Source organism: Schistocerca americana, chromosome 4 (genome assembly GCF_021461395.2).
Source record: "Schistocerca americana isolate TAMUIC-IGC-003095 chromosome 4, iqSchAmer2.1, whole genome shotgun sequence".
In the NCBI taxonomy this organism is placed as follows: Eukaryota; Metazoa; Arthropoda; class Insecta; order Orthoptera; family Acrididae; genus Schistocerca; species Schistocerca americana.
Genome location: NC_060122.1, coordinates 481,309,388 through 481,337,150, shown reverse-complemented (window position 1 = coordinate 481,337,150; position 27,763 = coordinate 481,309,388). Strand labels below are relative to the sequence as shown.

The 27,763-nt window shown below is 38.5% G+C and overlaps 1 protein-coding gene across 1 annotated transcript in view; it reads right to left on the bottom strand.

The window, feature by feature from the left end:
- The window catches only part of LOC124613081 (kinesin-like protein KIP1), a 132,575-nt gene that overhangs the window by 5,152 nt on the left and 99,660 nt on the right, over window positions 1-27,763 (bottom strand). Inside the window, exons 11-13 of the mRNA XM_047141667.1 lie at window positions 23,507-25,118; window positions 16,978-17,205; window positions 4,588-4,672 (exon numbers count right to left, since the gene is read on the bottom strand). Of these exons, the coding sequence (XP_046997623.1) occupies window positions 4,588-4,672; window positions 16,978-17,205; window positions 23,507-25,118 (1,925 nt within the window). The remainder of the gene's footprint in view (window positions 1-4,587; window positions 4,673-16,977; window positions 17,206-23,506; window positions 25,119-27,763) is intronic.

Below are 27,763 nucleotides of genomic sequence, written 5' to 3'. Positions count from 1 at the left end.
TGGGATCTATAAGTCTTCACCCCCTGGTTTGGTTTAGATACATTGACGACATCTTTACTTTATGGACTCAAGGTGAGGCTGACTTCTCCTGGAATCTCTGAATACCTTCTCCCAAGTAAATTTCACATGATCCTCTTCTGAATCCTGTGCCCCTTTCCTTGATGTTGATCTCTTCCTCACTGAAGGCCAGCCACATACTTCTGTCAACATTAAACCCACCAACAAACAACAATAGTTACATTTCCTTTCAACAGTTGCTATCCTTTCCATATCAAACATTCCCTCCCATACAGCCTTGGCATTCGAGGCAAATGTATTTGTTCGAATGCAGACACTGTACAGCAATATACCACTATTCTCACCTCAGCCTTCACCTGACAATTACACCCCCCCCCCCCCCCCCCAGCCTCATTTGGAAGCAGATATCCCAAGCAATCACATACAATCCTGGTACTGTGGATCCCTCCAAAACAACACCTTCGGAGCACACCGCTGTTCACTCGGTATTTTCTTGGTCTGGAATATACTATTCAGCTACTTCGACAAGGCCATGACTTTCTAAAATCATGCCCTGACATGAAATGAAATTACTCTGAGATTTTACCTGCCCTATGCGTCCTCCTACTACCACCTATTCCAGCCTAGTAACTGGCAAAACATATACTATCAAAGGGAAACTCACCTGTGAAACAACACATGTCATAAACCAGCTGTTATATATACATTGTTCAGCCTTTTACATTGGCGTGACTACCACCAAATTATCAATTAGGATGAATGAGCATAGGCAGAGGATGTATACTGAAAACATACATTATCTTGTTGCAGAGCATGCTTTACAACATGACCATCATGATCTCAGAGCCTGTTTCACTACACACACCATCTAGATTCTTCCCCAGACACCAGTTTCTCAAAACTCCGCAGGTGGGAACTAGCACTACAATGTCCTTGGTTCTCACCACCCACCTCGTCTTTATTTACGTTAAATTCTTCCATCTTAGTATTTCTTCACAGCAACTACTCTTCTTCACTCCATTTTAGTTTCCTACGTCTTTCATTGTCTTAACTGTCTATTTTTTGCCATCCTCTCCCACCCGTGTTACATACATTGCACTTAGCTTTTGACTCTCATTAACTCTCACATGATGTTTCAAAAGCAATCTCTGTCTTGCGAACTATCCTGTCTTCCACCTTGAAAAGCTCTCAGATTTTCAAATCCCATCTGATGCAGTCCCCAACTATCAGTCTTTCCTTCTCATCCCGTCCAGTAAGTCTCCCCTGGCCCACGATTCTGGGTGACTTTCCCGAAACCCACCCCTTTTCCTAGACCTCTCCAGTCTTTTTGCTTCACCCCTCTTCCTTCCCCTTCAACCCTTCTAACTGAAAGAGCCATTGGCTCTGAAAGATTGCCTAATTAAAACCTCCTTTTATGTTTTTTGCTGCTGATTGGTGAGTAGATTTTTTATCCATCCAATTAAATTATTTGGTCAAAAATTGATTGCTTTCATTGGTATACTCATTGCTGTGAAAGTTATTACTGTTTAACAGCTGGAACACTAGTAGTCCAAGCAGTAAGAATGTCTGCCATCTCTTAATGTTACACACACCTGAAGAATAGTGTTAGTATTTCATCATATCTCTATGTTGTAGTCTTTAGTCCAAAGACTCATTTTCTGAACACCTCCATGGTAGTCTATCTTATTCAAGCCTCTTCATTTGTGCGTTAAGTACGACAACCTATATCAATTTGAATCTGCTTTCTGTATTCATTCCTTAGTGCCATATGGTAAAGGTCAAATGATGTAAGCATTCCAACATTAGTAAAACAAGTTTCCACATGACTGTCATTAAATTCACTATGCACTGCTATGGCATTCATATTGGTAAAGCTATTCATTAGAATGATGTCCCTAATGTTTTGTATCTCTCATAAGTTGACTTCGTAGGGATCCAAAACAATGGATGAGTATTTAAGAATAAGTCACGAGGGGGTCCTAAATACTGCAGTTGCAGACACTATACATTTTCTCAGACTGCATCAAGCAAACCAAACTTTTCTATTTGCCTTTCCTGTGCCTTCCTTTCATAGCTCACACTGATTCAAAAAATTAGTCTGAGATATAATCAACTCCAAGATATCGCTAACATAGTAATAATACTGGAGTTTTTCTTGAATTAGTAACAATAACTACGCAATACTACTTTTGTACAAAAATTACTTTGCTGGCAAACAAAACACTGATTATTCTCTCTAGTAGAACTTCTCATGTTCTATACAAGAGTGTCCAGAGTGCCCGTAAATATCCCCCATCCTTTTCTTCTGAGTAACACATTTTCACATTTTCACCTAAGGTAATAATAGGGCTTCAGCAACAATGTGAAAACTTGGAGTAACATATATACACTGCTCAAGAGAAATAGGGGAATAGGAGTTTAGATGTCTGCCATACTCCACTGAGCAATAACTGAGGACTGCTTATACCTTCATCTCTCACAGATTAAGAATGCAATGAATCATTGTTACGTCCTTGACCATTTACGTAATAAGAATTGAAATGTTAACCGATGTCAAAAACAAAGTGGAAACTATCATTCATCTCATCATCCTGGATATGGCTCATTGGATTTTGATAGCTGGAATAATGTGTGTGCCGTCCACGAGCAGTGCCTGCCAACTATGTGGCCTGCTCCACGTAAGTCTATGGAGACCACACTGCAGGATCCATTCTCATTCTTCAATGGGAGCCCATGGGAGTCCTTTGCGAGTCTGGAGTGGAACAGGATGACCACGAAACAAGTCTGCCAAGCATGACCCACACAGCACAATGGGGTTTAGATCGGGACTCACCGACAGCCATTCCATTACTTAAATGTCCGGGCTTTGGATGTGAACCTTGCTGACACCTGTCACATGGGCAGTGGCATTAGAAAGAATTAGAGGCCATCATTGTGTGCAACAGCCACCACAAGGCCCAACAGGACCTGTTCAGTGTACTGCCTGGTAGTAACGTGACTGTGGAGACTGACAAGATCCGTATAGCTGTCAACACTGAAGCCTCCCCACAATATAAAAAAAACTAACATTTGACTGTCTCCGCAGATGGAAATGGCTATCATCTTGTATCAGAGGATATCTGGACTTGTTAGTGAGTAACATATTTTGCCAGTGACAAATTTTAAAGTTGACATGGGAATGACAGAACTATGGCGAGCTGCAAGATGATGCGTCAAGTGGGGGTATGCTAACAGGAGTCTGGGTCATATGGTCCATCTCTTAACCTGTTCATTATATTCTGATCAGGCAATGGCAGCTCCAGTGGCCCTTCTTAGATTGTTTTGAAGTGCTCTGGCAGTATCCGTATGATGTTGCAACATAGAGATGGTCAGATATCTGTCTTTACGTGGTGTTTGTAATGTGTCTGCGACCTTGACCTGTCTCCATGTAGTGTTTCCACAACCTATTCATGACATGGAGAGGCATTGGCATCTGCAGCAACACAGCCAAAAGTCCATCCTTTTTGGATAAAACAGATTGCCCTTGCAACTTTCACCGCATTAAGGTGGCACACTGAATTTGCTCGGTTGACTACAACGTCCTCAGAGGGTGACTGCCATCTGAGTACCTCACTGGGAAACATTGGGACACCGGTGCTCACTTTCTTCTATTGGTCACCTGACATTAACGCATAACAAAGCCAACAGATGACAATAGATCTCACACAGTGGATGTTGGTACACGTGTTCCCCTAATTCTTTTGAACAATGTACTATGAACATATTCTACAGATGTGGCACACTACTAAAAATCAGTTCGTAAGCTAACAAGATTACACTCATATACCCACTCCTACAATTTTTTGTATACCTTCCAAATAGAGAGGAACTCTGTTTAACAGAAATTGGAGTTTTCTAAATGTGTGCTAAAAGTGACAGAGAAACTAATGATGCACCAGCCGATAAACTGTAAGTGATGAGATATAATCTTGTGAAGCATTACAAATCAAAATACCTACATAAATTGTGAAATTTTCTTACTCTGCGTCTTAAAAATTTGAACAACAAAATATGGTGTGATTAGGGGTAATACATGATTTACATGGTTTAAAGTACACTGTGCTGCTGTCTACATATCAGTGGTTATTCCATATCATAAATCTGGATTACTATATTATTATGTCCTGAATGAAATTGAAAATATAGTTTGACCAAATACTGCAGATCTTAGTAAGGCGTTACTGAATAATGACTAGAGGCCACAGCAAAGTAATTTAATAGGGTTAAGAAAGTGAGAGCAACCCCAAAAGGCACTCCCAACACAAAAGTGCTACAGCAAAATAAAAATCAATGTAATGTGCGCTGCCTCTCACAAATGAGCAAGTTTACATATCATCAAGGCATTAAAGACCGATATTAAAGCACATGTTTACTCATTGCATTGCAAGTATAAATTCATATTCTCCATTTCTTATTGGACTTCTGATGATCCTCTTACTCTTCGTCACAACCTTTGTTTTTACACCACGTTTTACAAAATCTGGATTCAGGCTAAGAGCTAAAGTAGCTACTATACATCACAAAAATTACCCATAAATGCAGTTTGGCGGCGCACTGACGATATTTCTGTGTCTGCTAGCTGCAGGTTTTCCCACTTGCTGGTGATTGGCAATGCCTAAAACAAATATTTTTCTTTTATTATTCAGTTTTCGTTACTTTCCAGAATAAAGTAGTATCAGTTTCAGAATAACCTTACTGCATTAATTTATCAACAGTAACCAAGACTAATTGATTTTGGCAATAAGATATGAAACAATATAATAATCAAACATTAAAGAAACTGAAATTCAGTGAACAGAGTTATGCAAGCATTGTACTTAAGCAAACGTAAAAATTGTGGTTCCAGTATTGGCGGTGGTGGTACAACTAAAAATAAGAAGCCAAAAAAGAAGTTCTGTTATTAGCTCTCCCTTAATAGACTGCACGATGATCACTTGGTTTCAGAAAATTTTTGCACCGAGGTACGCTAATGACTAGTTTTATTTCTATTAATTCCCCATATGTCAAATTACTAAAAAAAAAAAAAAAAAAAAAAAACACTAGCTTTGTCTATCTAGTGCATTCTACAAGTAACTCAGCTGCAACACTGAGGGCTTTAAGAGTAACTACAAATAAACTGGGTGTAACCAAGAAATATTTCATTTCACTTACTTTAAAAGAAAATATAAAACAAGTTCACGTGAAAAGAAAAATGAATACAGCAGTTTAAATCACAAAAAGAGACAGAGAGAGAGAGAGAGTTCTTTGCAAAGACAGATCCATCAGAGGTAGGCAAAATAAATTATGTGAGTTTTACAGCAAAAGTGTGAACATTAAGTTTGCGAAACTAATCATACTATTAAATACACAGGAGAAAGCCAATAGCTGTGATGTGGAAAATTAGATGCTTCCACCAAGGGTAAGAACTGTCAGCTAATGTGACAAAAGAAGAAATGGATGCTGAACTAGAAGACATAGTGGATCCAGTATTAGAGGCAAAGTTTGGCACAACTTTGAAAGACTTGTGATCATACAATACAGAAACAACATAAAATTCATTCTGAATGTGGAAGAATAGGAGAACCTGTTGAAAGGAATGAACAGCTACTGTGCATATAGTACAAACCAAGCAAACCACAGAAAGACTGAAGTACTGAAGAGCAACAGAAATGAGATTAGCAACAATCTTATAAAAACTGAGGTCCACAAACTGAAAGAATTCTGCTACCTTGGAAGTAAAATAAGAAATCACGGATGAAACAAAGAGGTTTTACGAGAACTAGAATGACACTGGAGAACACATCATTCCTCGCCACAAAAAATACTGAACATAGGCATAAGTCATTAAGACATCCAAAGGCTTTGCAAGAGAAGATGTGTGTAGTAAAGATTAACTATGAGTAAATGAATGGACAGGATGACAGAAAATGTGCCATAACATTGGGAAATAACTGATACTAGAGGGAACAGTAAAAGGCAAAATTTGGACGAGGAAGACAGACTGGAATAAATACAACAAATTACTGATCATGTTGCGTTCATGTGCTACTCTGGGATGAAGAGATTGGCAGAGAAGAGGAAATTGTGGCAGACCACATCAAACCATACAGAATAAGTGTTTAGTTATGCAGTGTAAAAAGTGAATAAGAAAATCTCGTTTTCCATGTATTAGGACATACTGAGGGACAGAACTGGATACTGGTCATGATCTTCTACTAAGCAAAATGAAAATACTCGTTCAAGAAACAGTGAAAACAAGAACAACAGGCTCAGCGAAAGGTACAATTGTTAGAAAGTATATCGAGCACATTATACAAGGGTAATCCCAAACATAAGTTCTCCCTTTTTTTTTTATAAGTACATAGACCTGTTTATTTCCACAATGGTCTACATCAGTTTACAGCTTGAATATTTAGCTATTTTTCAACATCATCACCATTTCTGTCAACACACTTTTGTAGATGCTGTGGCAGTTTCTGTACGCCCATGTCATACCAGCTCGCTGCCATGCTGTTCAGAAAGTTATGAACCTCTTCTTTCATCTCGTTGGTGGAGCTGAATTGCTTTCCAGCCAAATGGTCTTTTAACTTAGGGAACAGGTGATAGTCACTGGGTGCCAAGTCAGGACTATAGGGTGGGTGGGTGATTATGTTCCACTGAAACTGTTGCAGGAGAGCAACGGTTTGCCGAGTGATGTATGGACAAGCGTTGTCATGGAGAATGTGTATGCCCTTGCTCAACATTTCTCTTCTCCGGTTCTGAATTGCCCGTTTGAGTTTTTTCAGAGTCTCACAGTACCTGTCAGAGTTAATTGTGGTCCCAGTGGGCATAAAGTTGGCCAACAATACCCCTTTCCGATCCCAAAAAACGGTTGTCATGACTTTACCAGCAGACTGTGTTTGTTAGAATTTCCGCGGTTTTGGCGAAGAAGGATGCCACCACTGGTGTGATTGTTGCTTGGTCTCAGGTGTAAAGTGGTAAGCCCAGGTTTCGTCACCCATGACAATTGAGTCCAGAAAGTTGTCCTGTTCGGCTGCAAGGCTGTGAAGAAATGTGCAGGAAGCATCAACTCGTTGCCTTATGTGGTCCTCAATCAGCATGCATACCGCCCATCTTGCGCACACCTTCTGGTAGTTCAATGTTTCCGCTAAAACTCTGTGAGTGGTTCTTCAGGAAACCTCAGGAAGCAACGTGCAGAGATCACCCAGGGTATCCGCCGATCTTCACACATGGTTTGCTCAACCTTCAACACTGTCTCCTCAGAAATTAACGGTCTCTCACTCCTTTGTTCATGGTTAATTTTCCGTCCGACCACCTGCAAACTCTCTACACCACTTACGAACATTTTTGACATCCATGCACGACTCACCATACACTTCTGTCAATTGGCGATGGATTTCAATTGGCACAGTGCCCTTTGCATTCAAAAACCGAATAACTGCGTGCAATTTGCACTTGTCAGTAACATCCAACGGGAGCTTCATTATCAATGGCTGCCAAGCCAAGACTGAGTGCCTCAGCGCGGTTTGCGCATGTTTACACACACCATGTGATGCACTCTTCATAATAGTGTGACTAACTGCCACACAAACAGAGCTCTGTACTAATAAAAAATAGGAGACCTTACTTTTGGGATTACCCTCGTAGCTTGTTAAAGATGTGAAGAAACATGGAACACTGCTTGTTTGATACTATCAAAACACACACACACACACACACACACACACACACACACACACACACACAGTATGCCTGCTGAAGACAAAATGCATGTCGACGACTAAACACTCATACAATTAGTTAAGTGGTGTCCTTTACTTCTAAATTATTTACATTCTGCCAGAACTTACCTTACCACATTTCACTGCAGGGCTAAACTTTAGATCACACTGTTACCACACACGTCATTCATAAAATACTGTGTCTATACCTAAATACATACTCTGCAAACCAATTAAGTACATGGCACATAATACTTAGAATTGTCTCACATGACAAAAGTTTCTTCCTGCCATAACTGCATAAGGAGCATGGGGAGAATTAATGCTTCTTTGCATGTGTGCACACTGTAACTAGCCTAGTCTCACCTTTGCAATATCTGCAGGAGTAATACGCACGGAGCTGAAACAGAATTTTACACTCTTCATGTAATACTGGTTCCTGAAACTTCAAAATAGGCTTCCATGGGATAATTTATGTTACATCTATCTTCAAGCTCCTGCCGATTCAAACTTTTTAACAATCCCATGATACATGTGTCAAACAAACCTCGATTACCTTGCTCTATGTTGCTGCACCCAAAAGATATATCCTGATGGTAGCCAGGGGGTCTAAAACATTTTTCGAGAAATGATCTGTCTTACTGTTCGTTTGAGGCAGTTGGTTAACAATGTTTTCAGTATTGTCCTAAGATTGTTCTGTCTTACCACAAGTTGGTATGAGAGGTGTCCATAAAATAAGGTACCTTTTTTTTCCACAGTGTAAAACATGTTTATTTCATGAATGCATACATTTTTGGAAAGTCCAGACCTTAACTATTTTTTCTACATCATCGCCACTGAGGTTAATATATTTTTACATACTGTGTATGAGCTTTTGAAGGGGCTAAGTTCGGGCTGTAAGGTTGGTGTTTGACAATACCCCATCCAAATTTTGTGATGAGCTCATTGGTGGCTTTAGTGGTGTGCGGTCGAGTATTATCCTGATGCAAATGCACCCCCTCTGACAGCATACCCCCTACTCTTGTTCTGAATCGCACGGCGCAATTTTTGCAGTGTCTCACAGTACCCAGCAGCATTGATTGTTGTTTTAAATATTACTGAGGATAGTTATGAACTACTTTTATCTGTGATGGACTTAAGTGAATGGGATCAACTATGGCTAACAGTACAAAGAACAATGACTGTATTTGTATTCAGAGCCATAAGAAAGTAGTCAAATTAGTGAAAACAATAATGTGAAATTGGCCACAATAATGACCGTTATCCAACCCATAATTATGTGTGAAGTCATTAATAGAGGCACAGATTCAGGCACTAACAGCTTCCGAGTTTAAATAAGAATATCAATGCAGGAAATATACCCAGGCTGCTGAAACATGTCACTTCATGGACACTCCCAAAGTGCTGTAAAGTTGGCTATATAACTGAAACAAGTGAGGAAAGTGAGGCACTGCATCTTCTGAACCAATAACAGCACCGAACAAAAGCTGGTTCCGGTGTCAACACTACCACATTGCCAGCTACCGTGTAAACACTGTATGTTACTGTGCGAACACCTGCTTTTGTGTTACGTTGTGTTACTGCCTCAATTACAGTTTCTGTTTATTAAACAATGTCTCCAAAACTATGTTGTTCACCAAGCGACGATCCGTTGCACTGTGGATTGCCATTAAATTGTCAGGGTTTGGAATTGTTATGAAGGACGCGCTAGTTTTGCGAGCAAGAAAAAGAATTTGTTTCTGTTCATGGGCACGTGCTGATTCCTGCTGATAAAGTTTTAGAGCGTACCTCAAAAACTCTAGAACTCAGTCAAAGAACAGTTATAAGGGAAGGGGTGCTACTTCAAGACTTACAAGACACTGAAGTAAACAGCGTGGAAGAAAGCCTCTGTGAGGAAAAAACTGTGTGTTTAAGCACTCCTGGAAAGGAAAGAAAGTAGCCTCATCCTGTTACAGATATTGATTCTTTCCAATCTGATGCAATTCATCGGCACATATACGGATACGGAAAGAATACCCCACAATAGCGAAGTTGCTAATTTCTTTAAAAGAAAATGAACTTTTTTCAGGGACAAAATCACCACTTAAGATGGTATTAAAAAGTATGGGATTCCGTTTTAAGAAGTTAGATGGATGAAAACTGTTACTTGAGAAAGCTCAAGTCATTGCAGCTCGTACCATTTTCTTAAACAAAATTGTAGGAAAGGACATACACTCAGTCAAATGGTTAGATAAAACCTGGGTCAACACTGAAGAATCAGTTGAGAAATGCTGGACAGATGACATCAGCCAACAGGAAGGGGATCCTGATTAATTGTGGCCCATGCAGGAGCTTCAAACAGCTTTGTGCCTGAACTTAATTTTTAGACTGGGAAAAACCATTGACTATCATGAGGATATGAACCACCCACAATTTCTGCAGTGATTTAAAAATCTGTTGTTCCAGTTTAGTGTTCTGACAGGGTTTGTGATGGACAATGCACTGTAACATTCCATGATTTTAGATGAAACTCCCACCACTAGTGACTGTAAAGAAACTATGGTGCAGAGGTTAGAGGAGAGAGACATTGCTGTGGACATGAGCATGACAAAGCTGTTGTTATACTCGCTCATTAAACAAAATAAGACTGTGATGCCTAAATACCTTGCAGATGAAATTGCAAGCGAACAGGGTCACTTGGTAATTAGGCTACCACATTAACACTGCCATTTTAATCCAATTGAATTGGTTTGGAGTGAAGTCAAGGTGTACATTAGAAGTAACAAGACTTTTACTACAGTGGAATTGGAAAGACTGCTATGTGAAAGGCTTTCTACTGTAGACACTATCTCATGGAGGAAGAAGGTAGACCATGTTGCTGAACTCTTAAGAGAAGCAGAGACTATAGACGGCATTATAAATGAAAACTAACAATTAATGATTTCTCTCAATGATGATGACAATGGTTTTGGCGCCGATTCCAACGATAGTGAAAGAGAACTTGTTGGAGCTGCACCATTGACATCGCAAATTGGCGAGTGTAAATGAATACAGAATTAATTATTTCTCCCTGCAATCGAGTAGGCTATGCCTGTTTTGCTTTATTTCTTTCTACGAGTGCGGGTAGCATATTACTCAGTATGCTTAGGTTTACATTATTATACGACTTTTACACGCAGCTATTACAGTAACCATTTGGAACGAGTTTTCATACATATTGTCGTTAACTTTGGGTGTTTTTATTTCCCAGTTTCATACACTATCAAACGCTTAGTATATGTTGTCATTCTCTCCACTGTTAGAAAAATGTAATTTGTTGCACTCACGTATAAATGTTGATTGTAGCTTACATTTACAAAACGTACTTCGGAGTTGTGGGCGTATGCGGTGGCAACTACTGCAACCCCGCAATCGCAGTATAGCCAACTACATGCGAGCTATCAGGTGAGATTTTTCACTCATCTGGGTATAACCTCCTACATGAAGTATGGGATGAATTAAAACACACAAAAAATGAACTCTTTACTTAATTTTGCAATAGTGTGAAGTGCTCAAGGCAGAATTTCATGGCAAATGCTATAATTTCGGGGTTAAATCATCAGTGTTAAAACACAGTTCAAAGAACAAAAGGTTGAGTGTAAAAAAAAATGCAGCTGAAGTGTCTGGTTCGATCAGGAAGTAGAAATAAGGACTTGCTACTATACAGGGTGTTACAAAAAGGTACAGCCAAACTTTCAGGAAACATTCCTCACACACAAAGAAAGAAAATATGTTATGTGGACATGTGTCTGGAAACGCTTACTTTCCATGTTAGAGCTCATTTTATTACTTCTCTTCAAATCACATTAATCATGGGATGGAAACACACGGCAACAGAACGTACCAGCGTGACTTCAAACACTTTGTTACAGGAAATGTTCAAAATGTCCTCCGTTAGCGAGGATGCATGCATCCACCCTCCATCGCATGGAATCCCTGATGCAGCCCTGGAGAATGGCGTATTGTATCACAGCCATCCACAATACGAGCACGAAGAGTCTCTACATTTGGTACTGGGGTTGCTTAGACAAGAGCTTTCAAATGCTCCCATAAATGAAAGTCAAGAGGGTTGAGGTCAGGAGAGCGTGGAGGCCATGGAATTGGTCCGCCTCTACCAATCCATCGGTCACCGAATCTGTTGTTGAGAAGCGTACGAACACTTCGACTGAAATGTGCAGGAGATCCATCGTGCATGAACCACATGTTGTGTCGTACTTGTAAAGGCACATGTTCTAGCAGCACAGGTAGAGTATCCCGTATGAAATCACGATAACGTGCTCCATTGAGCGTAGGTGGAAGAACAAACTAAAATGAGCTCTAACATGGAAATTAAGCATTTTCAGACACATGTCCACATAATATTTTCTTTATTTGTGTGTGAGAGGAATGTTTCCTGAAAATTTGGCCGTACCTTTTTGTAACACCCTGTATAAGCAATAGGCACTGAGAATGTAAATGCTTTGTATTTTGGACACTGTGCAAATGAGTTTGTACACCACAATTTACTAACACCAGCAAAGTGGCACACAGTAGTGTTGACAATATGGCAAAATTTAATTGCAATATTTGGAAAATGAGATTAATACAGTATTCAATGAATGAAAGAGTGAACTTGTTATCATAGCTGGATTCGTCATGTGTCACAGTTTAAAACAGGACTTCAGGAATTCAAGCCAGTTCATGGGATATACCCAATGATATACATCAAAATGTTTTGAAAGACTTTCCCTAAAAAATGTTCAGAAAATCGGAAAACAGAAAAACATTTAAAAGATGGAGCTCATGTGTGGGGGCAATAAAGCATTGGAAAAATGTAAAACTTTTAATGAATTTCAAACAGCTTTAGGGAACTAATACTGCTGACTATGAAAGCATCATTGTTTTTTGCACTGTAACGACACAAGCTTGATGCCATATAGGCCATATGCTGCAATACAATGACTCAGCAATGACCCATGGAGTGCACGATGCGTCACCCTCCACCTTACCATAACCAGGGAGACGACATGTGGTACTTATAACTTCTGTAGCCGCTACACCACAAGACTCATTTTAGAGCAAATAAATACTGGCCGTGTGGGCACTAGTTGAAGCAACAAGTTTCAAGAAGTCAATTGTTACAGTGTTGGCCTCTGCCATACAACCACAGGCACTCTGCCTTCTCTGATAGGATCAGCTCCCTGGAAGGGGGATCCAATCACTGCCTGATGGGCAGAGGGTCTCACTGAAATCCTTCTACCCATTGAGCTACTGGGTCTTGTCAATGGCAATTACTGCTAGCCAGGTGCCGGTGTCTCATTCACTCCCTGGATGTCAGCACATTTCACTTTTGATGTCCTTGTGGGCTCAGCATCCCACACTCGGCAGGTAGTGCAACCTGCCACACGAGACGTGATATTGATATGCCACAGGACTGACTATACAATGTCACACCAAGCCTGGCCACACTAAGCTGCTGGTGCCCTTGGGTTGAGGACTAACTTCCAGCACTGCCTGATGTGGCCCCGAAATGTACTATGAGCTACTATCTATAACAGAAGATTATACAGCCTTCTGGCGGTTCCTGACTCTCCACCACCCTCCACTAAAGCATTCCCACAGATTCTACAGCAAGACAAAATTCAGGGAGTACCTGTTCTGAAACATCCTGGGAGATTAAAACTATGTTTTGGACAGACTCAGGACCTCTGTCTTTCACTGGAAGCGCTCTACCGAATAAGGTACCCAAGCATGATTCAATCTGTCCTCAGAGTTCGAGTCTCGGTACAGGGTACAGTTTTAATCTGCCAGGAAGTTTCATATCAGCACACCTTGACTGAAGAGTGAAAATTTCATTCTGGAGTGTGTGTCATATTGGATCACATGGAGAATATTTATCAAGAAAGGAGCCAACATGATTGAGGGAATTTTGGCAGGAAAAATTGCAAGGCACATTTTTCATCACATGAAGATAAATTTCAGAGAAATTATGGACCACAAATTGTTCTGATAGAAGAGAAGATGATCCCCACAGAAACACAGATTACAGACAGCCCAGGGATGATTGTAATTGGTGTGAAGTGGATTACAGATCCTGGATCAAGAAAGAAAGATTAACACATGCCAGCCTGATCTTCACAGTTAAACTAAATGATGTTTTGGATGGGACTCGGTCCAAAACCAAAACTGCACTTAATGATTCAGCATTTGTCATTAATAATATTCAATGTGATACATATTATGATGTGATGTGACTTGGTGCAAGTGTGGGAAGTAATTACTGAAGATGTGCTGAACCAGTTAATGACTTCTTATTGTGTTATTGGTACTGATGGGCTTCTGGACAGCAGTAGTCAGGTTTGTGCATTATTGAATAAAATTCATCTACAGTTAAGTGCGACTGCATAGATACCATTTTTTTCTGTGAGCAGTGTACATGTTATCAGTGCTGCGGTAAATACAAACAAGCCGATTAAAAACCAGATATTACTGAAGTTTTACATTGACGGTAAAAATTATGACCAAAGCTTCCTGGCAGTTAAGTCATTTTAGGAACATACTGAATAATAGTGGATAAATGTGAAGCGCATTTTGCTGTGGAAATGTTATATATTCATAAAAGTAATGAGGAAGAGAAGTTGCATTTACAGATGTGCCAATATGGGAGATATGTGCATTGTGTGCATGACTTATGATTTACCAATGTGGATAAGGAGGGAGCTGCAGCTTAGATAATTGTTACTTATTATATTTGGGAGAAATAATGCACCCACAATGAAGAAAATGTAGAAACTTTGTTGAATTCTTAAGAACATTCAAAATGCATTTGATCTATCTGAATATCAGACAGAAGAATTAAATGGAGGTTACCCTATGGTACAGCCTTTGGGTACAATTGTGTATATTAACTTTTATTGTATCTAAGCAGAATACAGAAGTATTTTTTCTATATGGAAAGCTGAGGTACACATCTGCGAATGTTCAACTTTTCCATCATGTGCAAGTGATGTCAACTGCTGGTTCAAAATGGTTCAAATAGCTCTGAGCACTATGGGACTTAACTTCTAAGGTCATCAGTCCCCTAGAACTTAGAAATACTTAAACCTAACTAACCTAAGGACATCACACATATCCGTGCCCGAGGCAGGATTCGAACCTGCGACCGTAGCGGTCACGCAGTTCCAGACTGTAGCGCCTAGAATCGCTCGGCCACCCCAGCCGGCCAACTGCTGGTCACCATTATTAATATATCAGCAGGTCAACAGAGCAATGTGCAGTAGCTTGTGGCCACCAGAATAAACAGATGTGGTTGGTTCACTATATTCAATTGTATAACTGAATATTGTTATGGTGCTTGTTAATTGTTGTACTTCATTTTAGTGTTCATTGCAATAAATATTATTTTGTAATTAGTCCATAAAATGAATCCAATTGTACAAAGTATGTTTTGAAAATGGGTATATATTTTTGTATAAATCTTGCATCAAATCATTAAAAAATCATCTAAGAGCATTACCACACGAAGAAACATTTTCCTTTCTTCAGAAAAAAATCAGGTCTGAAAGTTAAAGAAAATGACGTGTTCCACACTAAAAGTTATCCTGCGTCATATGCAATGCATGTTGCTGTAGATTTTGAAACTAAATGAGTGCAATGATAGAATATTACTGAAATGTCAAAACAGCACAAGTGGTTAATAAACACGACAGATCTATCAGATTGGTATCAGATGCAAGTACAGTCAAGAAAATTATTCTACCACAAAGGGGGAAAAAAAGTTTAAAGGAATTGTTATGTTTTAAAGGGGCCAAAAACTGTACCAGCTTCGATGTCACGAGCAGTTTTTGGCAAGCGGAGCTAGAGGATGAAAGAAGGAAATAAACACCCTTTTGCATAATTGAATATTTATCAGTTTTAACTAATGTCATATGGATTGAACACATTTAGGGGACAAATTATTAAAGAAAATCATCACCTACATGGATGATTTATTAATCAGTTCTGGGTCATAGACATACTCGGATATAATTAATAAAGTCCTGCAAGCTTCCAGAAACGGGAGTAACCGTCTATTTGGAGAAGAAGTAATCTGTGAAGAATAAATAATCAGATCAAGTTTTTAGGATACATAATCACAAACCAGGAATCGAGCCAGATTCTGACAAAATGGATGCAGGAAAATAATTTTCCTGACATACAGATTGGTTCATGAAATTTCATGTGAAATGCTAGATACCAATAAATTACTGCAACAATATTTTGACACAGTGTCTCCTGGCCATAAAATAAACTCTCTCTCTCTCTCTCTCTCTCTCTCTCTCTCTCTCTCTCTCTCTCCCCCCCCCCCTCCCCTCCCTCCTTCCTTTCTTGGTCTAGCCTACTCCTTTTATCCAACATAGTTCTGCAACCAATTATATTACTTTACACTATATCAGCTACATTGTCACCAGTTTTCAATATATCCTCCTACCACTCGTTATATAAGTTAGTGTTGTAAATGCTAACCACCTGTATGTCCATCACTTCACCAGTAGAAGTAGCAAATGGTTTCACAGGTTATTAAATGCTGTTACTATTTTTATTATCTTCACATTATAATGACTACATTCCCTCAGTCTCTTAGAAGTATTGAGCAACAACTGATATCACTTTGAGCATCTGCTCTAAGGCTATGTATGTTTTGTGAAAGGTGTCCAGTCACAGTGTGCTGAATCTCCACATTGGTAATTTTAGTAGTTATTTCTGTCTATGGCAGGCAATTATTAGTCATCATGAATATTTTTGACATATCTGACCAACAACTGTTAAGTTCAACTTTAAGAAAACTATAGTTATACGATGTAAATTGTTAAAGAAAGTATATCTACAGCACTACTGGGTAGTTCTAAATTAAGAAAACGCATTTAGACCCAAATCAAACGCTCAGACTCAATTATTGTTCTGCAAAATTCTATCCATTGCACTAATTTGGGCACCATAGTTGAACTGTATTGAATGTGGACATGTCATACATGTGATTACTTTGTTGCCATATTGTCTTCCTTAGACATACAGTTTCTATCAAAAATATGTACAGGACGAAATTTTGTTAGACTTTTTTTACTGTTAGCACACAAGGAATTGCACTGTGGCATACAAGTGTGAATTTTGCTTCACCCTGAAAATGCTTATCATCTTTATGCAGAAGATTTCAATAAAAATATTACACTATTTGTATACTTACCACTAAACGTGACAGGTGGTGAGACTCTTCTGGAGGGAAACATACTTTCTTGATTCTTTTTCATAGGTAATTTCATACTGTCATTTCTTTTTATTTTCCTTTTTGTGATATTGGGTGTATAAATGTTTTCCTTATTTAAAGTGCTGTTTTGCACTGATGGTGCTTTAAGTGAATTTTTCATTTTCCCCGTATTGTTCAAATGCTTGACATCAGAGTGACCAACAATGTCTGTAAACAAAGAAAATGTAGTGTAAGTATTTTTCAGAAATTTCAAACTATCTGTTAGTATTTTCTAAGTGTTTTATTTCAGATTATTACTACAACAAATTCATGTCTTAACAGTTTTAAATGTATATAAATAAAATAAAAATAACTATTTCCACAAATAAATATCTAACTTGTCAGAGCTACGCAGTAAACAGGACACAGCTGTATGTTATGGTTATGATGACAACGATATTACAGTAAACTCTCGATTTTATTATTATTTATTATTGTTTTTGCTGCTAAAATTGTTCCTTTATGTGGGAGTGGTCAGCAGTGAACGTAATTTAAGGTTACAACACGATTGTGGTAAACAATGTGCTGCTCAAACACCTCAAGTGCTAGACTGTATTGTAACAGTGGATACTGTATTGTAACAGTGGATACTGTATTCATTTGGTTTCTGTTACTGTACAATGTCTGTAAAGCGAAAATGTGTTGTGCTGGTGATACAGCAGAAACTGGAAATAATATACTAACTCAAAGATGACAGAACTGATGAAAGGGAAAAGCAGTGAAGGGTCAAAGTGAATAAATAATCAAAATAAACCCTCAGACTAAGTCAACAAAGTTCGCAAAATGAATAGCAGTGCCTCTGAGAAACTAAGGGCAATGGTGGAAGTGGTACAGTGTCATTTTCTAATCTAATTCTATGGGTATCATCAGACTGAATTCAATTACACTTCATAACCGTTTTTTACTTTTGATGGTGTTCACCTTATCTCTTTTCAAGACACCATCCATTCTACTCAACTGTTAATCCTTTGCTGTCTCTTTACAGAATTACATTATTGGCAAATCCGTATTTCTATTACCTCTCCAACAAATTTTAATTCTGTTTCCAAATTTACCCTTGATTTCCTTTATAGTTTCCTCAATGTACAGATCGAGTACAGGCTACAACACTGCCTCACAACAGTCTCAATTTTTGCTTTCAGTTCTTAAGTGCAGTCTGGCATAGCCCACTCTACGTTATTAGCAGAATACTATGAGTTTACATTTGCCTTCCTTCAACATATCTTCTGGGATAAGTCATAGGTCAGTATTGACCCGTGTTCTTGCATTTCTCCAAAGCCTAGACCAATCTTCCCCGAGATCAGTACCTGCCAGGTTTTCCATTCTCCTGTAAATAATTCATGTCAACATTTTACAGCCCCATCTTCTTAAACTATGGTTCAGTATTATTCACACCCATCATTAGCTGCCTTCTTTGGAAGAGGAATTATTACATTCTTCTTTAAGTCCAAGAGTGTTTCACCTACTTGATATAACTTGCACACCATGTGGAATAATTTTGTAATGGCTGGCTCTCCCAAGGGTCTCCATAATTCAGAGGGACTGATGTCTATACTATGGGAGCCTAGTTTACACTTAGGTCCCCCAGTGCTCTGCCGAATTCTTCTTGCGATACCTTATCTCCCTCTTCTCGTTATGTACTTCATCCCTCTTTCTATAACATTACCTTCAACTTTGTTTCCCTAATATAGACACTCTACATGTTCCTTCAACCTTTTCCTTCTTTGTTTAGTAACAGCTTTCCATCTGAGCTCTAAACATTCATACAATTTTTTTCCTCTCTCCAAACATCTATAATTTTCTTTCCCTAGTTATCCAAGTATCTAATCCTGTGTATTTGTCCTATTAGCCTTTCCTAGCTATCATTTTCTACTTTCTGCCAATTTCACTTTTTAGAGATCTGTATTCCTTTCATTTGCTTCATTTTTATATTTTCTCCTGTCATCAAATTCAATATCACCTTTGGTATGTAGGGATTTCTACTATGAATTGTATGTTTACCTAAGTGATTCTCTTCTGTCTTCCCTACTTCATCTCTCAAAGCTACCATTTGTATTCTATTGTAAAACATTTCCAGGGGCAGATGTGGTCTCTGACCACAATCTATTGGTTATGAACTGTGGACTAAAACTGAAGAAACTGCAAAAAGGTAAGAATTTAAGGAGATGGGACCTGGATAAACTGAAAGAACCAGAGGCTGTTGAGAGTTTCAGATAGAGCATTAGGGAACGATACACAAAAACAAGGGAAAGGGACAGAGGAAGATACAGTAAAAGATAGTAGAAAGATACAGTAGAAGAAGAATGGGTAGCTTAGAGATGAAATAGGGAAGGCAGCAGAGGATCAAGTAGGTGAAAAGACGAGGGTTAGTAGAAATCCATCAGTAACAGAAGATATATTGAACTTAACTGATGAAAGGAGAAAATATAAAAATGCAGTAAACACAGCAGGCGAAAAGGAATACAAACGTCTCAAACATGGGTCAACAGGAAGTACAAAATTGCTAAGAATGGGCGGCTCGAGGACAAACTTAAGGATGTAGATGCACGTATCACTAGGAAACAAGATAGATACTGCCTACAGGAAAATTAAAGAGATCTTTGGGGAAAAGAGAACCACATGTATGAATATCAAGAGCTCAGATGGAAAACCAGTCCTAAACAAAGCAGGGAAAGCAGAAAGCTGGAAGGAGTATATAGAGGGTCTACACAAGCATGGTATACTTGAGGGCAATATTATGGAAGTAGAAGAGGGCATAGATGAAGATGAAATGGAAGATATGATACTGCTTGAAGAATGTGATAGAGCACTGAAAGATCTACGTTGAAACAAGGCCCTGGGCGTAGACAACATTCCATTAGAACTACTGATAACATTGGGAGAGCCAGCCGTCACAAAACTCTTCCATCTCATTAGCAAGATGTATGAGACAGACGAAATACCCTCGGACTATAATAATTCCAATCCCAAACAAAGCAGGTGTTAACAGATGTGAAAATTACTGAACTACCAGTTTAGAAAGTCACAGTTGCAAAATACTAACACGAATTCTTTACAGACGAATGTGAAAACTGGTAGAAGCCGACCTCAGGGAAGATCAGTTTGGATTCCATAGACATGTTGTAAGACGCGAAGCAATACTGACCCCATGACTTACCTTAGAAGACTGGTTAAAGAAATGCAAACCTGTGTTTCTAGGATTTGTAGACTTAGAGGAAGCTTCTGACAATGTTGACTGGAATAATCTTTCAAATTATGAAGGAGGTATGGATAAAATACAGGGAGTGAAACACTTTTTACAATTTGTACAGAAACCAGATGGCAGTTTTAACAGTTGAGGGGCACGAAAGGGAAGCAGTGGTTGAGAAAGGAGTGAGACAGCCTATCCCCAACGTTATTCAATCTGTATACTGAGCAAGCAGTGAAGGAAACTGAAGAAAAATTTGGAGAAGAAATAAAAACTTTGAGGTTTGCCGATGACATTGCAACTCTGTCAGAGACAGCAAAGGACCTGGAAGAGCAGAATATAAGATGAACATCAACAAAAGCAAAACTAGGATAATGGAATGTAGTCGAATTAAATATGGTGATGCTGAGGGAATTACATTTGGAAATGAGACAATTAAAGTAGCAGATGAGTTTTGCTATTTGGGGAGCAAAATAACTGATGATAGTCGAAGTGGAGAGGATATAAAATGTGGACTGGAAATGTTTAGGAAAGCATTTCTAAAAAGAGAAATTTGTTAACGTCAAGTATAGATTTAAGTGCCAGGAAGCCTTTTCTCAAAGTATTTGTATGGATTGTAGCGATGAATGGAAGTGAAACATGGATGAGAAAAAGTTTAGACAAGAAGAGAATAGAAGCTTTCAAAATGTGGTGCTACAGAAGAATGCTGAAGATTAGATGGGTAGATCACGTAACTAATGAGAAGGCACTGAATAGAATTGGGGAGAAGAGGAATTTGTGGCACAACTTGTCTAGTAGAAGGGATCGGTTGGTAGGACACATTCTGAGACATCAAGGGAGCACCACTTTAGTATTGGAGGGCAGCATGGAGGGTAAAAATCGCAGAGGGAGACCAAGAGATGAATCACTAAGCAGATTCATAAGGACGTAAGCTGCAGTAGTTATTTGGAGAGGAAGAGGCTTGCACAGGATAGAGTAGCACCGAGAGCTGCATCAAACCAGTCTTTGGACTGAAGATGATGCCGACAACAACGACAACATGAAACCTTCCTGTCTCCTGCATGTATACAACCATCTTGCACAATCCTTAAACCAAGTGTTAGCAATAATTAACTTGCGCTCTGTGCAGAATTCTACCAGCTGGCTTCCTCTTTCGTTCCTTTCTCTCACTCAGTCCATGTTCTCTGACTGCTTTTCCCCCTCTTCTTTTTTCTGCTATCAAGTTACAGTCCCCAATCACAATTAAATTTTCTTCTGCTTTATCTATCTAATTTCTTTCATCTCATCATTCAGTCTTTCAGTCTCTTCATACGCAGAGCTAGGTGGCGACTGTGGGTGTTGGTTTTGTCAGTAACTTGGCTACAGTAACGCATTTGCTGTGGTATTCATAGTAGCTTACCCACATTCTTACCTTCTTATTCATTATCAAACTAGTGCTGCATCACATCTATTTGACTGTGTGTTAATAACCATGTACTGTCCTGACCAGATTTATTTTTCTTCCTGTTGCTACACTTCACTACAGTAATTCCCACTACATCTAATTCAACCCACCCATTTCTCTTTTTAAATTCTCTAACCTACCTACCAAATTGAAGGATCTAACATTTCAAACCCAACCCAAATAATGCCAATTTTGTTTTTACTTATGACCACATCCCACTTAGTGGTTCCCACTTTGTGATCCATATAAGGAACTCTTTTCTTTGGAACATTTTACCCCAAGAGGATGCAATCATAACTTAATATTAAACATACAGAAGGAGCTGAATTTCCTCATGAAAAATAATGGCAGTAGTTTTCAGCCATTCACAATACTAGCACCATAAGGTTATGCTACAAGGCCAGAGCAGTCAATCATCCAAACTACTGACCCAGCAACTGACAGAAAGGCTGCTGCCCCTCTTCAGGCACAATATGTAGGTCTCTCCACAGATACCGCTCCATTGTGGTTGCACTATCCATATCGCTGAGGCGTGCAGGCCTCCCAACTCAACAAGGCCCATGGTTCATTGGGGGCAATTTAGTGCAAAACTGAACTTGAACCAGGTCATTTGCAAACTAGTAGAAAACTTACAATCTCCAATAAAAAGCAAAGAAAAATGATTATATGGGTTTTTGGGAACATGCAGGGATACATATCAGCCACCATCACTGTCACTGTTATTACTACAATAATCGCCAATCTCGTTACTATTTTGACATTTCCTTGCCAAAAACAAAAATGATACACTATTGCTGACTGTTGCCATCAACAAGCATGTTTGTATCTGTCAGTTTCACAACAGCTTAATTAATCTTTTGTAATACCTAATGACACAAACTGTCTGCAATAAGTAAATTCTCACATTCAATCATCTCAAATTACTCACTTGCTTGTCCTACTTTCTGTTTGAATCAGCACAGATATATGGATCTGCAACCTGTCCTCCCTTCCTCACAACCATCTATGCTTTTAGGTCTTACTAATATTGACCATGACAGTAACAATAACAAACATTAATACTATGGTGTAACAAACCACACCGACACAATGATCTGTAACCCTACTCCTACCTAGCCAACAAATGATGCTCGAGGTCACCAAAGCCATGTAATGGTTTAGTAGTTAAGAATGGAAAGCTAGCTGTGAATTCTTGTTATCTGTGTTGTATAGAAAACTTGAACAGATGGACGCCGCGTCTTCAAGTTAGGACAGCAACTGCAGAATTACCAGAAGTTTCAGTACATGCATGGGGTTTGTGTAACCTTTGTGAGTTGGCATCCTTGTTTGGAGTACTGCAGTGCAACATGGAGAAAATGCATGCACTGCGACAGTACTGAGTGATAACATGGCAGGACAGAAGAGGTAGAGAGAAATGTCAAAATGTCATGAACTGGAAGAACTATCTCAAACTGTAAGTATGAGCAATGTTTTAATACAATAAGTGATTGTGCAATAAGCTGCAATACAAGCATTTATTAAAAGAAGAATGTTGTACATCTTAAAAAAATTTAAAAGAATGGTGAAGTTCACCACATTCCAGCATAGGCACAACTGCAGCAGTACCAATGCCCAGCAAAGCTGCTCTGGCACAGTTTGAGAAGAAAGCTTAAATTACACTGGTAGCTATCAAAAAGTTCACGAAAACATCAAATCTGAATCTAAACACCAACATACTTAAATGGGAATGCTGCAATACCAAAACTACCCATTGAGTTATGGTAATCCCCCTCCCCATTTCTATTAGATAGAGATACTTCAGTTACTAACCTTATATTATGTAACAGAAAATAACCTACCTTTTTGTAATGTATCTGTGGTGTTTCGATTAGAGAGAATATTCCTTTTCCCTGGAGTTGCAGGTGACAGAACCTTCTTGTGTTGTAAGAAAGTTTTGTTAATAACATCTTTACACTTTCCTGTAGTTCTTTTTATTACAAAAGATGAATCCGGAGATAATTTCTGTACAGATGGTTTTCTCGAAGCGTCAACATCCCTCAGTAGGCGGAAGGTAGAGTCTAAAGTTGAAATATGACTTGTAGGTTGCACTTTCCTAACACATTTAACACCAACTGGTCTCAAGAAACAAAATTCTTTTTCTTCTTTCTTAGACGACAAAGGACCAGCACAGGTGGCTGGATTACTAGATGCAACCTGACTTTGTGTCTCACATGAGAATGTATTGTTAAGATCTGATTCAGGGACACGTTGCAATATGTGGCCCTCAGGTTGTTGTCCTTCAGAGTCATGTGGTGAAGTGAATGCAGCATCACCAGTTACTGAATCACCACAGTCAATCTTAGTTTCTATTTTGTGTGAAAATGTTGCATTAAGATCTGGCTCTGAGGCAACCTGTAAGATGTGGCTCTCGGCATGTGCTTCCTCAGAATCACATTTCAAAACTGGTGTCAACAAATTCATCTTCCTTTCTTGTGTCTGATGTGCTTCATCCCGAGTTTTACAGAGTGCTGAATTAGTTATTTTAGTAGTTCTCATCTCATATGAGAATGTATTGTTAAGATCTGATTCAGAGAGACATTGCAATATGCGGCTCTCAGGTTGTTGTCCTTCGGAGTCATGTGGTGAAGCGAACACAGCGTCACCAGTTACTGAATCAGCACAGTCAATCCTAGTTTCTGTTTTGCGTGAAAATGTCGCATTAAGATCTGGCTCTGAGGCAACCTGTAAGATGTGGCTCTTGGCATGCATTTCCTCAGGATCATATTTAACAACTGGTGTCAACAAATTCTTCTCCCTTTCTTGTGTCTGATGCTCTTCATCCTGAGTTTTACAGAGTGCTGAATTAGTTACGTTAGTAGTCATCGTCTTGCATGAGAATGTATTATTAAGATCTTTTTCTGAGAGAACCTTGGAACTATGGCACTCTGATTCAGTTTCTAGTAATGCAGAGCATATCTTTTCCGCTTCATATTTCAAAACTACCTCTTCTGCTTCGTAAGAATGTGTTCCAGTTTCCTCTGTGTCATCAGAACATAGAATTCTCCTTGTGTCTTTGGAAAATTTTGTTCTTACTGTAATTCCCATCTCATCTGTGTAGTATAGAGAGCATTCTGGTGAGCCATTTTTAAGTGAAAAAATTTCGTCATTAAAAGGAGAAGTTGTGGTACAGCCTTCTTCCACTGGCCTTTCTGAACTTACTTCATTACAATTTAATGACAAATTAAATCTTCCTGACTGTTGTTCTGAGTCTTCAGAAATTAAACCAGATGAATCCTTCCTGTTCACATCCCGGAGTAAACTTCTTTCACTGACTACAGGTGCGTTAACACAAGCAATTCCTTCTTGTAAAGCTGCAGAAAGCCTCATAATTTCCTTTAAATCCATTAGGTGATCATTTTGTGAATCTTCCCATGTTATACCCTTAATTCCTACCATCATGCGGACAGCTTGCTGCAACACACAAATCATTTTATTAATTCAGAGATAAAACATAAGTTGAGTCACAGAATGGCACAACAAAAGGACTGCTAAACAAGTAAGGTTTTGGCTGCCTCCTGAATTATACAACACACACACACACACACACACACACACACACACACACACACACACACACACTCTCTCTCTCTCTCTCTCTGGCCTTGGCAGGTGTGTTGTGTGCGATTTCCATTTGTGTGAATGCATGCGTGTATATGTAGTCTAATTCAGAAGAAGGCTGAAACCTTACTTGTTTAACAGTCCTTTAGTTGTGCCTGTCTGCAATTCAAATTTTCCACTACATGGAGGGTAGCAATCTTTTTTTTATACACCGCAGCTAAACTTAACTTAGTAGAGGAAAACAGGATGCCTGTATTACATTGGAATTTAAAGTATACTGTAATTGATGGCATTAAAGAAGTAGTGTGGGCACATGCAAATGAAATTCTCACCAACTAGTCAAATATGCTAGCTTCAAATTAAAACCCATAAGACTAAGTTAGATACTGTAATGCTTAGTTAAAAGTAAATTTAAATCAAACAATTATTAACTTTTATTTCATTTTCCAAATTAAATACTTTTAGTACACAGAACTGACTACACTTATTTTATTTTTTGTGTTTCTTGTAATTTTACCACAGTAAAGGTTTTTTTAGATGCAATGCGTCATTCTTTTCTAGAAAAAAAAATAAATGGGAGAAAGAGTATTTGGACAATTCTGTAAACAGATGAAATGAAGTTAAAACACAGACTGAGAAAAAAGCTTCCAAAACATTTTGGGCTGTTCTATCAGAAAATAAACTGCATGAAAATTCTGATAATTTAAGGGTGCCCATCTTTCCCCTTTCTGAGTCTACCACATACTGAATTTTGCCTTTGTAGCACTTAAATAGGCACTCTTCAGTCTTGTACTGTAAATTTTAAATTTCAGTCTTTGCTTTTTGTAGACACAGAAATTTAAAACAAGGAAAATGAAGTAAAGAGTCAAAGCGAATAAATAATCAAAAGACCCCCAGACTAAGTCAACAAATGTGCAGTATTGGAGCTCGGATCTGTTCTAAGTGGTCAATATACACTCATAAGCTTAGTGAGGAAATAAACCTGCATCACAAACATGATCAACAGAAAATGCAAATAATATATTTTCTTTTATGCTAGCTCTATTTTATATACTGACTCCGTTTTTACTTAATGTCTCTAAAGTCTACTGCCTTTTTCTTTCCTTCCTTGATTGAATTTTAAAATGTTTCCACTTTTATCTGCCTCCAGAAACCAAAATGCAGAACTCCAAAATTAAGAGTGTGACATATTTCTCCAATTCAGTTTATGATATGGATTTTACATCTGTAGTAGGAGCAACTTTCTTTTTGTACTCTAAGGGTATTTTCTCCTTTTTAAAAAAGAGAAAAACACATAATGACTGCCAAGACATTACAGCTGTCGTATTTGATATCTTAAATATGCTGCAGCAGTATGGAACAGGAACACCAGACCTCAAGCAGTAAAAAAGAGTAACATGCCTGACACGTACAAATAAAAATAATCTGATGTTGAACCAACAACATTTGTCACTTTGACAAAAACACACACACACACACACACACACACACACACACACACACACACACACACGGTAATGTGATTTAACATACTGCAAGTAATGTTTTTATTCAACGGTTGACAGTTCAATTTTAATGGTTATGTTAAGCCATGAGCATGACAATACCATGCCCAATGTTATTGAGCATGTGTTTTCAAAAGTGTAAGAGTTCACACTGCATTTAATATGATTTTGAAGCAAAATGCGTAATTTCTTTCACACATTTAGGGATAAGCAGAAAGTTTATATTTCCTAAGAGACGCCTATATAAGCAATTTGAACTATGCTTGTCTGTGCTTATTTATGTTTATTTTGCAAGAAATTGTTTTTGCTTACTTATTTTATCATGAGGGCTCCATGCCTCAATCTGTAAAATCTGAACTCTTAGAGGATTGCTTTGTTGTCTGCCTGTCTGTCTAGCCCTTTTTCTCAAAAACAGTAGGCATATCTAATTCAAATTTATGTCACATATTAAGGCCCATGGTCCCTTGAAGGTGTAAAAATTTTAAGCTTCAAAGTCACTTAAGGATATGGACATTTATGCCATATTTTGATACTTGCAAACTCATTTACTGAAACCACTACATTCACTATACATAGAAAGCATAATACACTAACACTACTAAGCACACATATAAAACTTAAGTTGTAGTTAAATTTTAGTTAATAAATAAAAAAATTTTTTATTAAAGTTTCTCTCTCTGCACATATATACACTAAACTGCCCTGATTGTTTCTTTTTGCATGTACAGGCTAATCTGAAGAACTACAGTAGAGACAAAATCGAACAGTGGAAAGCTGGGGATAGACTAAAGACATTGTTATGGAAAGGACAGACTGCTATTTGCCATACAGTGAATATGTTGAATCAGACAGGCAAAACAAAAACACTCCTAAGCAAGCAAAATTTTGGCCAAAAGACCTTATTTTGAAGGAAGGAAAGAAAGACACACACGCACACATGGTAAAGGAGAGAAGTAAAACGACTGTGGATGTGTTGGTAGAAGGCTGTGTCAT